The sequence below is a fragment of the Dermacentor variabilis genome, unplaced genomic scaffold, assembly GCF_050947875.1.
Source record: "Dermacentor variabilis isolate Ectoservices unplaced genomic scaffold, ASM5094787v1 scaffold_23, whole genome shotgun sequence".
NCBI lineage: Eukaryota > Metazoa > Arthropoda > Arachnida > Ixodida > Ixodidae > Dermacentor > Dermacentor variabilis.
In genome coordinates this window covers 1,371,814-1,385,494 of record NW_027460401.1, presented here as the reverse complement: position 1 = coordinate 1,385,494, position 13,681 = coordinate 1,371,814, and the positions used below count along the sequence as shown (strand labels likewise).

Genomic DNA, 13,681 nt, shown 5'->3' with positions numbered 1-13,681 from the left:
AAATGCAATGTCTTGCACAAAAGAACACAACCTATATAGACAAGTGGGGCATGTCAGCTGGATGAAACAACGGTTGCTAGTTTTGATAGTCGAATAACTCTTACTAACCTGCACAAAATACAGAAATGGGTTCATGCTTGTTGGGGAGCCGCTGACGTGCCCACTGAGGAAGCTGTCCTGCGTCCCACTTCTTATAGTCGTCGGCTCCAATGACGTCGAAATGGGGGGTGGATGCTCCTGGTCACAGCTGCTGCCGAGGTAACAAAGAAGCCCATCTGGCAAGGCGCCTGCAGTGGTGTCTGCCGATCCGATGGTGCCCTTTTCCGTTACTGTAGATGCGCCAGTCATTCCAGCTGAGCCGAAAAGTGCAATCTGCACAAAATACAGAAATGGGTTCATGCTTGTTGGGGAGCCGCTGACGTGCCCGCTTGTGTTTTCTTTTATCTTTCTTTTATCTATTGCGATAGCAATTATATGGACACTCAAGTGCGTTTCTGGACATTCCAAGCGGATTTCTGCCGTTGGCGTGGGTGTCGGCGTCACCGTGAGGTTTTGTATAAAGTCCAAGGGCAATAACACTGTCACCGCGCGCCCTACGCTGTATGCGCGGGTGAAAGCTTGCGAGGGGAGCCGACGATCATAGCTCAGTCTCGCCCGTCCGAAAGGGATGAATGCGGAGAGGAAGTGCGCTGTCTTCTCCCTCGCGTGATGCACCCAGCGTTGCGAGGTGCCAAGGGGGGGGAGACATTTTCTGCGGTTGCAACTGCGCATGTGGCAGCTGTGCACGTTCGCGTGGCAGTATCTTGAGAGCAATGTGTGTTTGGGTAGAGTTGGGGGCAGAGTCTAGTTGCATTAGCGGCTCGTAGTTCTGTGTGTGCTGTGTGTTCTCGGCGCTCACTTTGCATTGAATCAATAGACAGCACAAACGTCCATTTGCTCGCTACTGTTGCTGCATTTCCTCACGCCAGCGTTTTGACAGCGAGTGTCTGAGGTTATCGGGTGTAATGTGTTCATGTTTGCTGTGCAAGCGAATGTTTACAAGTTGATACGGCTGATAAAAGTGCTATCCTTACTTTATACGGCTGTCTACTAATTTGCTATCGTAATTGATGCTTCACCTTTCGGTTGAAACTGTGCCTTTTTCCCTTTCTTTTTTCCATTTTACATCTTGGAAGTTATGCTCTTTCTTTATCTATGAGGTGTTCTGCTGAGAGCAGCACCAGGTAATGTCTATAACACGGTGGCCATGATCTTTATCGGCGTTCGCAGTACCAAAAGCATAGTCATTGAGATTGGTGGCTATTACTCAAAGGAAAGCATCGCTGGGATATGTGTTTGGATGGCAGCGTGCAGCTAGTGCATCTACAAAAGTGCAATGGAGACAGACGTTGCAGAAGATTGTGATGCGTTTTGAGCGTGCATTTTAGAGCGCAGCTCTTGTTTCTGCAGCATGTGTCGGTGCACATTGGTGTGCCAGCCGCAATGCCGTCCCCTCTAGAGTTTGACACGCAGGCTGTTCTCTTCAGAGCAAGCGCAGAACGGATAGATGGATGTTATGAGCGTCTACTTTGGAACGGGGCGGTAGGTCACTGAGCTCTTGCTACTATACTGCTTAATGTCCTATCTAGGTTAAAGAAGAAAAAAAAAAGGAAAAAAAAAACACGATAAATTCCCATAACCAAACTTTGTTTTTGTATGTCTCAGTTTTTTGTCGTTTCCCTACTTCCACCAATTTTCCAATCGCTCTATTGCGAACATGTATACTTTCCCCCTGCTCTTGCTGAATGCAGAACGATCCCAAACCTGTGCGCCGCTTTGAACGGCTGCCTGCGCCCGTCAGCAAAGCGGCGTGAACACCCTTTTTTTCCGCACCATGCATTGTGGGTCAGCGCAGTGAATGCGTAGATGGAGCAACAGCCATCTCGTGGTCGGGCATGTCGAACCGCGTCCGGTTACCTTGGCTGCGCCAGTGCTTCGAACTATGATGTTATTCTTGCGAACGGGACGTAGCGAGTGCGCGCACGCGCTCACGCTACGTCGGACTATATACATGCCTTAACCGAGCGATTTCTTTCTTTAAATTTCATTAGTTCGAATTTTGTATAATTTAATTTGTGTAGCATCCCCGCAGAATTCTAATTAACGAGCTTTTACTGTATACCTCATGCTGGTAGATATAGCCAGCATTGGTGGCCCAGGTTTCAGTATATTGGCTCATCGATGTTGCCAGGTGGATTCACAGGTCATACTAGTTTAAAGGTGTTTGTCAGTGCACTATCATCATGCCAAACTTAAATCTCACTTGCTTGCCATCACTGGTCCTTTGCGTGCCAATACAGGAGGTCTAATGAGAGAGAGAGGAGAATGTGAAAGTTGTAACAAGAATAACCGATAATTGGGAGCACCTTCAGAACACAGCACAAGTTTGAAGCTTGATTTGTGAAACTTCAAACTAGGTGTTAAAAATTGTCATTGGCATAGAAGGTATTGCTTTTGCAAGGTTATGCAGTGAACTTGTAGAGCTCTCAATTATATATAAATGAAGTACTCAATAAATGTTTTATGTGTCATATTAAATAGTGCAAATTGTCTTTGGTGATTGCTCATTTAAAAGAAAACATTATGCAGTGAAACCTCATTAAACCGTAGTTGGCCGTAGCTCGGAAAAAATACATACTAAACGGTAGTACAGCTTAACCGGAATAGCTTGAGATTGTCCACTTACCTGTCAAAAATGTAACTTAAAGAGAGTGCGATGAAAGGGCAAAAACATGCAGTATTTATTCACTTCGTGCGACAAAAGTATTATTTTCATTTCATGTCACGGTGGCCTAGCAGTGACGACAGCGGCCTTAAACGCAAAGCTGCGAGCCAGCTTTTCAGCCATCCCCCTCTTCTCAGCAAACACTCGCATGGCGGATTCCTCATTTCCATTGCATATTCTCCATGCACGGACGTGGTAGCGCTGCAGAAGTCGTGGGGCACCTTTTTCATTCCGGGTTGCTGTTCGCATCACGACAATTGCATTCATGAGGCTGATGTAACGTGCAGCTTCAGCCACTGTCAGGCCTGAATCGCTTGTGCTGTCGCTGTGTCATCCTCATCGCTGTCGTTAGGCAACACTTTGGCAACAACAGAAGCAACGATGGCAAAAAGTCGAATGTGTAGCCGACATGTTTTCGTGGTTGCAGCAGTGCTGCCAAGCAACTTCTTCGCATTCCAAATGCTGCACACCTTTGTCACGGTAGATCCCTGTTGCGTGCCGGTGCCGATTTCTTTGTGCCATGTTCGACAGCACGAGCGATGTCCAATTTTTCTTCTATACTGAGTACCCGGTGTTTTTATCCAAGCTTCGGCATGATGCGAGTCCTAGCTTGCGCGATGCCACAACCACGGCCACAACGCTCTCTGGCACAGCGCTGAAATGATGTTGATGTGGCTTCACGTGCAAACGCACAGGGCGCTTGGAGGCCATTGTTCCGATCTCTCAGGCTTGTTGTTCTGCCAGGCCGCCCAATTGTGCGATGAAAAGTGGAAACACTACGTGCTAACTGATACGTATGCAATAAGCTGGTGCGGCTTATGCGGATACAAAATGCATAATACATGGCCGCTGATTTGAAGATTTGACTTTACTACTTTTTTAAAACAAAACTACTGTTTAAGTGGGTACAGTTTAACGAGGTTTTACTGCAATTACAAAGTTTTAAAATTCATATATTCATCTAGCAAAGTTATGTATCATGTTGTCCTGGGAACTCTGATGGTGAATTCTAATGGCAAATTCGGAGCACTTCTGGTAGTAGTTTTTCTGCACCTTGAGGAGCGAGTATATTCCATTGGGAGTTCGAGAGTGCCTCATGTATCTCTCATTGGCGGATTGGGAGCAGCTCCACCGCTAGATCCACTCCAGGGAGCAGCGCTTTCTACTCCGCAAAAATTGACAGAGTCGATCGGAAGTCCCTTGGTGTCAGCCCACCCACAGCCAACGTATCGTTATGGCGTGTGCGCCCGTGAACGTAAATTGCGGTCTCGGAAGAAATGAGTCGTGCTTTGCATTGTTGCCTTGCACTGTTACTGCTTGTGATGATTCATCTAGCTCAGGTTCCGAATCTACCTGTGGCGACTGAAGCCACGAAGAAGCTTCGGAAGCTAGTGTATTCAAGCAAGCTTTCGACATTGTGTTTGGGCCACCGGCCAAGAGACTGAAAGTTGCACATTTCACCAATGACGTAGTTCACCAGTATTCAGATAAAGAGGTGACGATGGCTCCTTTCCGGTAGTTCGCATTTTAACAGCCATTACCTTTATTGATGAAATGCAGTTCCGAAGGCACTTCAGGCTGTCTCGATGTGTGGCCACAGAACTTATCGCAGGGTTCGCTGCGTCACTGGTGTTTCAACAATCACAACGGACAAGAGAAGCAGACTTACATGCAGTGTGACTCCCATTAGAGTGCAGGAGGCTAAAAAGAAACACAAAACTTCTAAACACAACATGGAAAACGCCTAAAAAAACATGAGGAATGCCTGGCACTTTCGGAAGCGGATGTGTGCTAACAACCCCTGCTCTGGCAGGAGTGCCTGTGTTTCAGTCGCAGATTTCATTCTGTTGCCCTCCGCCGTAGCAGAGTGCTTCAGCACAGAGTTCGTCGGCCATTCCGAATCTGCCATTGGAATTTACTATGAGAAACTCCTAGGGCCCCAGGGAGATACAGCAAGATGCAGCCCTGAGATACAGCTTACCACACTGTCTAGTTCATGTCATGTTCTGGCTTTAGCACTGTCATTGAAGCAGCCAACTATTCAATCTGTCTGGCTTAGCTGCTGTGTTAGGTCTCCTTACTCCATTGAACCTTGCCACACTGCTCAGCAAAAGCTCCTCTTGCTGATGCCGTGGATTTGAACCTTGGGGTAAGATATTTTTCCAGCGACTTCCTCTTCTAGTCTAGGAGTTCTCAGCCTTTTTGGCCTCTTACCAGCCTTTACAAAGTGCAGGCAAACCCCTCCTTTAATCATGTTTATGCATTGCCTCTCACTGAATGTCACATTGTATCAATCGAATGGCTATGTGAAATGAAAACAAAAACAGTGCATGTGTTACTGAATTGTTTGAGCAAGAAGTGGACATGTGGCTCGTTACCACTTAGAGGCAATCTCAAGTTGCCTGCTACACAGTCAAACTAGATTTGTGCCTGGTTTTATACATGAACGATATGTTTAGACTCTCGGTAATGTGGAAAGTTGGGCTAGTTGGTGATTGATCATCATACCATGCTGGTGAAGCCACACGGACACAGAGAAGGTACACAAGACGACACTGGACTCCAAAGGAAGGGAAGCGTAGCAGGGAGCGGCAGAAAGTTAGATGGGCAGATGAGATTAAGAAGTTTGCCGGGACAACATGGCCACAATTAGTACATGACCGGGTAGTTGGAGAAGTATGGGAGAAGCCTTTGCCGTGGGCGTAACCAGGCTGATGACGATGATATGTGCAAGGCAACTTTGAATTTTATGGTCATTGATAATTATGATTAAAGAAAAGAGTTTCCAGCTATGGTTGCTCTTTCATTGATGATTAATACCAAGCTTGCTGCAGCTCTCCGCCAAGCAAAAACAGCTGTGTAACCCCCTTTAACAGCTTCACTGCAAAGCTAGGAGGGAGCATGCCGCCAAACAACCAGCCTTGCAAGCTAGCCTTCTGTGACGACGACACTCTTTTTCTGCGGGGCCTATCTGCTCGTTGGCTTCTTGGCTCTTCATGGTTGCCAGACCTTCGAATATGTTGGTTTGCGGTAGCTCTTGGTGATGCCCACGTTGTGATCAATTCTCGCCACCCATTTTCTGCTCGTTCTCCTGTACTATTTGCGTGCTCCGTGGCGGAAAATTGTATCACTTGTTTAGGACCTATTAAAGTGCCTTTCCTTTGTATTCTTTAAGACTAAGCTTTAAGGTTGTCACATGACACTCGCTCCTTATCTTTTTCCTTCCTCCGTGCTTCTGCTGATCAAGTGCCATGCTACCATTGCAGAGGAACAACGGCAGCTTCAAACGGAAGCTAAGAGAGAAGCAGCCGAGCTTAATTTGAACCTGGTTCGCATCTGCTTCACAGCTGAGTGCTGTGAGGAGGGTGTCTGGAAACCGCTTTGCGTTGCCTACTCCAACCCAGTTGCAAACTCAAGTAAGCCACCTGTCGTGCCTGCTAGCCTTTTCTTTCGGCACTTGCAACACATGAACTTTGCACTGCATGCTACCTAGCCAGCTTTGTATGCAAAATTAGCCATCATGGTACACAATTTAACAGGGCCACCACAAGTTAACAAGCTAATCTCATTCTATAGAGTGTGTGCTACCTTTACAAACTTTTTATCTATGTTCATGTGTGCATGTATGCATGTATGTCCATGCATGTTTTCATGTATTTATTTTCTGTGAAACCTCACTGTAATGAAGTTGAAGGAAGGTTAAAATTACTTTGTTGTAATCATTATTTGCCATCACAACCAACATTGCCACTGTGAAGTGTGGGGGGAGGGGGGGCCAGGGGGTGTTACCACTGAGTTGGCCAAAGCCAATTCAACAGCCTGCCACATACTGTAAAGGGAATGGCCACGAAAGCAGGGCCTATGTGCAGAAATATAGGACCTATTAGCCACTGGAAGTCACGCAGATTCACACATTTACACATGCAGTTAGGAACTTTCTGTTAATCTGTGAACGCGATTGCAGTAGTTGCCAGCTTTGACGGTTGTCAAAAACATTTATGCATGATCTCACAACTTATCACCGATTAGCCGTTCATACGAACATATTAGCAACAGGCTTTCCACGATGGCTTATGGAAAGCCTAATCAGTAGTGCTTCGAAAGGTCAATCGTGTATCAACGACTAAACTTACAGTTTTATGCCGCATCAACTTGCATCTATTCACAGAGGCCACACGACACAGGGGAAGCCGACAAACCGCCTCGCAACAAAAACGAGTATACGGGATGGTATGAACATTGTTCTCCACCGCCATCACCATCTTTACGATACACCGTACGGAGGCACCTTGGCGCCGTTCACAAACGCATAGTCTCTTGTTGAACTTCTAGCATTGTTACTGGGCGTAATACACATTTTTAGTGCGGTAAAACACATCGAAGCACATTGTCATTTGGAAGGCACATGAGAAATTTGCCATCACTTTTTGTCTTGTGCCTGCTGGTGCAAATTGTTCTAGCTCATTTGTAATTTTATGTCTCTCTTGTGCCCAGGTGCATATCTGTGTTATCGTTAGCCTTCAAAATATTATTTAATTGTTTACAAAACTAAGTTCCTTGCCTACCAAAATAAATATGTTAGCAACATACCGTGCATGGTATACCGTCTGTGGGAAGGCAAGCTTAATTGGTTGCTGTTAATTTGTGTCTTGCTTCACTGTTGAGCAGCACTTACTGATTGCACAATAATAGTCAGTTTTGCCAAATGCCTACAGATTACTGCGGTACTACTCCAAGTATTCCCAGAAAGACTCATTTTTCTCCTCTGAAACTACTCCAAAATGCTGGTGGGGCTGCTCCGAAAAATTGCTCAAAATCCTAAGTGGCTGGACCACCACTGTACATGCACCTATCCATCATGTCAATTCTTGTAGAGCTGCAAGCTCGACAGATCCCTTGGACACTGGTGCCCAAATAATGTCCCCCCGAGTAGTTCCTGTAGGAAACAAATTTTTGGGCCTGCTCATTGTGTTTTGCTCAAGCTGCTCATCAATGAGTGTGCCAACTTTCTTACAGTCTGATGTCCAGATGGTGCATATTTATTCTTTCTCACTGACCAGAGGCTGGAAAGCTCAGAATAACCAAAGTAAATCGCAACTCAGGATCATGCAAGGGTGGCGATGAGGTCTGGATTCTCTGTGAGAAGATCAACAAAAGTGAGTGTTCCACGTGGTCTTCAGTTTTCAACATTTGCAGCCCACTCCAGTACTTCTGATGCATCATGGGTTTAGTTGTACCATATGGCCTTTAGCTTTCGGCTTATCGCACTTCACTATGATGTGTTTGATGAGGCAGTGAGGTACTTAACTAGTTAAAGGTGCACTGTACCAAGTTAAGGGGGGACACAGGTCTTAGAGACCCAAAAAATCGCGAAAAAAAATGGGTTACTTGAAAATGGTATTTTCGTAATATACAAATACTGCCGCATATTTTGACCAAGTTCCTCGCCTCATGGATAAATATTTTAGCCGCAATATCAATGTATGTAACCACTGTGAGCTATATTTTGACAGAAAGAAGCATAAAAAGGCGGCTTTTTTCATGCCACACATGTTGTTGAACGACGTATGCTGTTGTGGCCATCTTGGTCGTGTTGGAAAGAACTACTCCTCTTCAATTTCCCGCCATATTTTCGTTCGTCCCCCTATTTGCTATGTAGAAATACTGCATCGAAAAAAAGTCCCAGCTTGTGACCCCATTCAGTGCACGTGACTAAATAAAGTCCTGCGATTGGCTTAGGCAGCTGGCGTCGTCTGCTGCGGCGCGCGGACGCATTTGAAAAGCGAACCGTGATGCCATTTAGAAAGCTGCTAGCGTAGTGTGTAGTGATGTCGGAAGTTTGCCACTCGAAACAAGTTTGGCAACAAAAGAAAGCGAGCGTGCTACAACTTTGAAAAGTGCTCCGACCCTGCCGAAAAACACAGCGATGGCCACTCGCCGGCGGTTTCAAGCGACGGCTGCAATTCGGAATGCAACGGCCCTGGCGAGAGCGAGCTAGGCCTAACGACGTCGCCGGCCGATAATGATCGCAGCAGCAGCGTTCGGCACGACACAAAGATGGTGCAGCCAGGGGAATTGCTCCAACAGCAGGAGCAAGCAGGGGAAAACATTCAACAACTGGCGGGAACTTCGGCAACGAAGCGGAAATTGGACACGTGTACAAGCATCAACGATGGTGCAGACAAGCTGGCGGAGATGGAGTCACGCTTTTATGTTATCTGTGCGGAAGCGATAGGTGCTTTGCTCTCGCTTCTAAAGTGCAATCTCTGTGGCGGCTCCCTTACTTTTGACTCGGAGGAGCGAGAATACGGCCTTGCAGTCAAGCTTCTCGCCATTTGTGAAAACTGTGGCGGTGTTGTTTCCGAGTGAAGCTCGCCCTGCATGAAAAACAGCAAAACAGTCAACCCCTTCATAGTGAACGTTCTCGCTGCTCGTGCAATGGTTAGCACTGAAAATCTAAAAACAGCGATGAATGAAGTTTCTGCTGCAATGAAAATCTCGTACCGTGGCCTTCATAACAAAACGTAGCAAGGCTATCTCAAGCAGAAGCTGGCGCTGGCGGTGTCGTCTGCTGCCCAAGAGCTGATGGGCACGTGTGCGCTATCAGTGAAGTCATTGTATAATGACTTGAAACTTGCGAACTCCGGGAATATAGTGGTATCCTGCGATGGCTCATGGATGACGCGCAGCTATTCATCACGCATCGGAGTGGGCACGGTCGTTGAACTGTTCTCCGGATTTGTGCTAGACTACGTTGTCCTGAGCAACTTGTGTGCTGGGTGTGTGCGCAGCCCGAAACCTGGTGACATGGACTACCAAGATTGGAAGGCAAGCCATATGTGCCAAAAAAATACAGAGAAAAAAAAGCAGGGGAGATGAAAGTTGAAGCGGCGCTTATACTGTTCCAGAGGTCACTTCAGCTGCACAAACTGAGGTACAGCACAGTCTTCTCAGATGGTGATAGTCACACATTTCTTGCTCTCAATCAAGCCAAAGTGTATGGCTTTGTGCCAGTCGAGTAGGAAGATTGTGTGAATCACGTCCAAAAAAGGATGGGGACTGCTTTGCGCACTCTCGTTGCCAAACACAAGTGCTCTGCTTCTGAAACACTTGGTGGCAAAGGAAAATTGATGGGTGACCTGATCACCAAACTTAGTGCCTACTATGGATGGGCATTAAAATCCAACAAAGGGGATGTGAAGGCTATGCAGAAGGCTGTGATGGCAACATACCACCACATCATGTCAAGCGACAGGGTTTCAAACCACTGTCTTTGCCCATCTGGTCCAGACTCTTGGTGCCGTCAGAATGCTGCACAAGCAAAAAATGAGCGCATCCCAAAGCATCGATATAATTTGCCTATCCATGTTTGTCAAGCCATTCTACCTGTGTATGGGCGCCTCTCAGAAGAAAAATTGCGTCAAAGGGGCCAGCACAGCATGACCCAAAACAATAATGAATGCTTGCATTCCATGATTTGGGCATTGGCACGTAAGGAACAGCATGCCTCGCTTTTTGTTGTTGAAGCTGCTGTGGCTGAGGCAGTGATGAAATTTAATTTGGGGAATGAGAGAGCTTCATCTGCCATACTCCAGGAGCTTCATTTGAACATGGGGCTTCCGAAGAGCGTGAGAATGGCCGAGAAAGATAACCGGCGAGCATCAGCATTAGCCCGCAAGCGGGCATCAGCAGAAAATCTGTGACAAGCCTTCAAAAAACGCCATTTGGGCAGCTGTAGGCAGACAGATTACATTCCTGGTGGCTACTGACCATTTAGGTATGTGGATATATCAATACTTTTTGTTATATTTGACTAAAAATGAGCTTGATTTTTTTGTGTGTTTTCTCAAAACATGAATTTTTGAATATTTGCATCCTTCCGCTAGCAATTTCACAGTAATCGGGGCACCTAGAATTGTAATTTTTGTTGCAGTATTGAGCTACATGAAGAATGCACACAATGGTAGGACCGGATTTTGTATCTCAGTTTTGATAGTTTTTTATTGTTCGTACATTAAACAGCCACTTTGAACCCATTTTGAACAGAAAGCTTTGATCTGCTGTATAATTGGGTATTCCGACCTTCATTAAGACCCCCTTCGCCAAATTTAATGAAATTGCACAGTGGTGTTCACTGTTTTATGCTGATTTCAAATATGCAATTGTTTTTAAAATATGCCATTTAGTTCTCAAGTTAACTAAAAATCAATTAGCATTGTTTTTGGGAACAATGGAGCAAGAACTACTCATCAAAATCTTGCTTTAGGCACATAGCTGGGTACTAGGAACCATATGCTTCACAATGGTAGGAATAGTTTCTTGGTATAATTCTTAACAATTAACTACTCATCAAAATCTTGCCTAAAGCAAGCAAGCAGTGTTGTGCGCAGCAAAAACAGCAGAAATTTCAAACCGAACACCGCGCATCCTATTTTTTGAAGTGTTGCTCTCAGTCAGAGAGTTGAGGTAACACTCACAAGGTAAAGCGCAGTTCTAGCAATGTCACTCACCATGGCACGGCATAGAACTTCTAGCGTATAACTAAAATTTGCAGTGGGGTCTGGTGAGGGGCCCTTAAAAACTTAATCATGCATTTAAAAGATCCTAGACTCATAATTCAAGTAGTTTTCATGTACACATGCGGGCAATTCCACTGTGCAATTTTTATTCATTGCAGATTTTACTGGAAGATAGGCCCAAAAATTGCTGGCACATTAGAACCAGGTACCATACTGGCTTGGTGCTGGTTGTGTGTTATTATTTCCATCAGAAATTTGTGGCTGGGCGCATTTGTGCTTGTTTCTTGCCAGTTGTGTGTTTTGTTGTTACCCATTTTCTTCAGTGGGTGTAAGGTCTAATAGCAGATTGTGCTTACGCAGTAGAAATGTGCAAACAGTCACAGAAGCGGTGATAAGTTTCTTTTCCTTTGTTTAGATACAACGGTTCCTTAAAAAAAAAATACTTGATTTACTCAGGAGCAGCAATTCTAAACCTAAATTTTAGCATAATGTCACGTGGTAGTGACGGTTGAGGACACAGTAAGAATAAACTGTGAATGGCGAAACTAACTTTATTGGGAAAACCTGTGCCCAGAAAAACAGGCTACACTCAATGCTCAACGAAAACGGCGAAACACTCGGCGGTCATTGAAAATGTGATCAGCGGGTCAAGCGCATCCGCTTTTATACATCAGTCATCGAATGTTCCAGAGTTATCGCTGGGACCCGCGTGCCTTCCACAAAGTTCTACATTATTCGTGTCGCGTACACATACAATCAGATTACACAAGGTTCGGTCACAGACAGCAGATGGAAGCATCGATAACATTCCAGAAACTTTCGATACATGCAGGCGCGTCCTGCGCTGTGCGATAACCTTTGTTAGGCGGTGAAATGTGTCGACCGATAAAAACAAACAAGCACACTTGTCAATAGCAAGAACTAAAGCCCCTGCATCCACGCTCCACCGCCGCTTTCTTAAGTAGCGGCAACCTTTGTATTGCGCAGCCTTTTCTCGTCACACCAAATGCGGTTCCGGCATTTCCGGTTTAAAAATTTCCGGTTCCAGCGTTTCCGCTTCCTGGAGTTGCGTTGCGGGAATTTCCGCTTTGACTGCTGTTAGACGATAGTGAGACGCCCACACGTGCTTAGCAGAGCTGTGGCAGTCACCATAAGAAGAATGCAAAGGGGACAAGCTGTTGTATTCCACTGAAGTAGTAGTTCGCGGTCACTGTTTTCCAAATGCACGAAAAACGGCAGTGGTCTCCAAGCGCCCAGGCACTACATTCCACTGTACGTTGTCGCTCGTGCCACAACTGGTCGCAGTTTGACGCGAAGCAGCGATCACGAGCAGATCGCTGGTTACAATAGGCGGTGGTTCTTGGATGGAATCGCATTCGCAGTTTCAACCGCAGCTGGTGCAATTAAAGCCTCTCCAGCGACACGAAAGTAAACAACGCTAAAAAACATAGCGTCACTTCTACTTGGAACAGGAAGCTGCAGCTAGGTAAGTTCCGCTTGGTGCCGGAAGCTAAGGGGGTGAGTGGGAGAGGCGCGTGGAGGAGGAGGGCAAGTTGGCGGTACTTAACCTGGTCGGCGGAAACGTGTATGAAGGGGCTTTAGCAAGAACAGGTCTTCATGACTGGAGCAAGCAAATGACATGTTCTGGAGTTCCATGAATTGCACATGTATCTTCCGAGTCATGACGATGACCTTGCTGAATAAGAAAAACAGCTGAGAGCGTATCTCAAGCCTATCAGAATTTGATAAGTGAAAGTTGTACAGTATGATCTCGTTAATTCAAACTCCAAGGAGACTGGAACTTTATTCAAATAAAACAAAGTTTTAACTAAGGAGAGCACCTTAAATTTACCACCCGATCAATCATGTGGCACAGCGCGCAAAACCAAAAACGTCTCTGGGCTCGCATTGAAAAAGTATTGTCTTTCCTGCATCAGTGCACAACGACATGTAGTCGTAGAAGCCTAGGTTCTATGTAAAGTCCAAGTGCAATAAGATACACGCACAATTTGCTGTGGGTTCACGGGAAAGCATCCGAGCCCTTCCGTTTGCCCAGCGTTGGAGATGGCGTGTCGAGCGCATTCTAGGAGGCTAGCTGAGTGCGTGATAACTGGATCAAGGGCACGCGATGGGGCTCCCTTGAAGCTGGATGTGAAAGGAGCCACTCTGCTTGCTCTTGTTCAGTCTCCCTGCGCCTATTTCCTCGTCATTTTTACGGCACGCGACGTTAAGGCAGTTGCGACACATGGAACCTGTGGCTTGGGTTTGTCCAGAAAGTGGTCCATGGGGGCAAGAAATTTCTTTCGAAGTAAATGCTGCACCGTTTTTGGAGTTGGAATTCACAAGAGTTTTTCTCTAGTCAAATAAATAGGACTTTGCCTGCACCAACTGAGCCGTT

At 46.0% G+C, this 13,681-nt stretch overlaps 1 protein-coding gene across 9 annotated transcripts in view; it reads left to right on the top strand.

The window, feature by feature from the left end:
* Rel (nuclear factor NF-kappa-B family member relish) overlaps positions 1-13,681 on the top strand; it is a 450,112-nt gene that overhangs the window by 237,479 nt on the left and 198,952 nt on the right. For 8 of the 9 annotated variants that reach the window (XM_075678481.1, XM_075678479.1, XM_075678480.1 and 5 more), the window contains exons 6-7: positions 6,031-6,180; positions 7,825-7,920. In XM_075678481.1, the coding sequence (XP_075534596.1) occupies positions 6,031-6,180; positions 7,825-7,920 (246 nt within the window). The remainder of the gene's footprint in view (positions 1-6,030; positions 6,181-7,824; positions 7,921-13,681) is intronic. The other variant, XM_075678478.1, reaches the window with a different exon arrangement.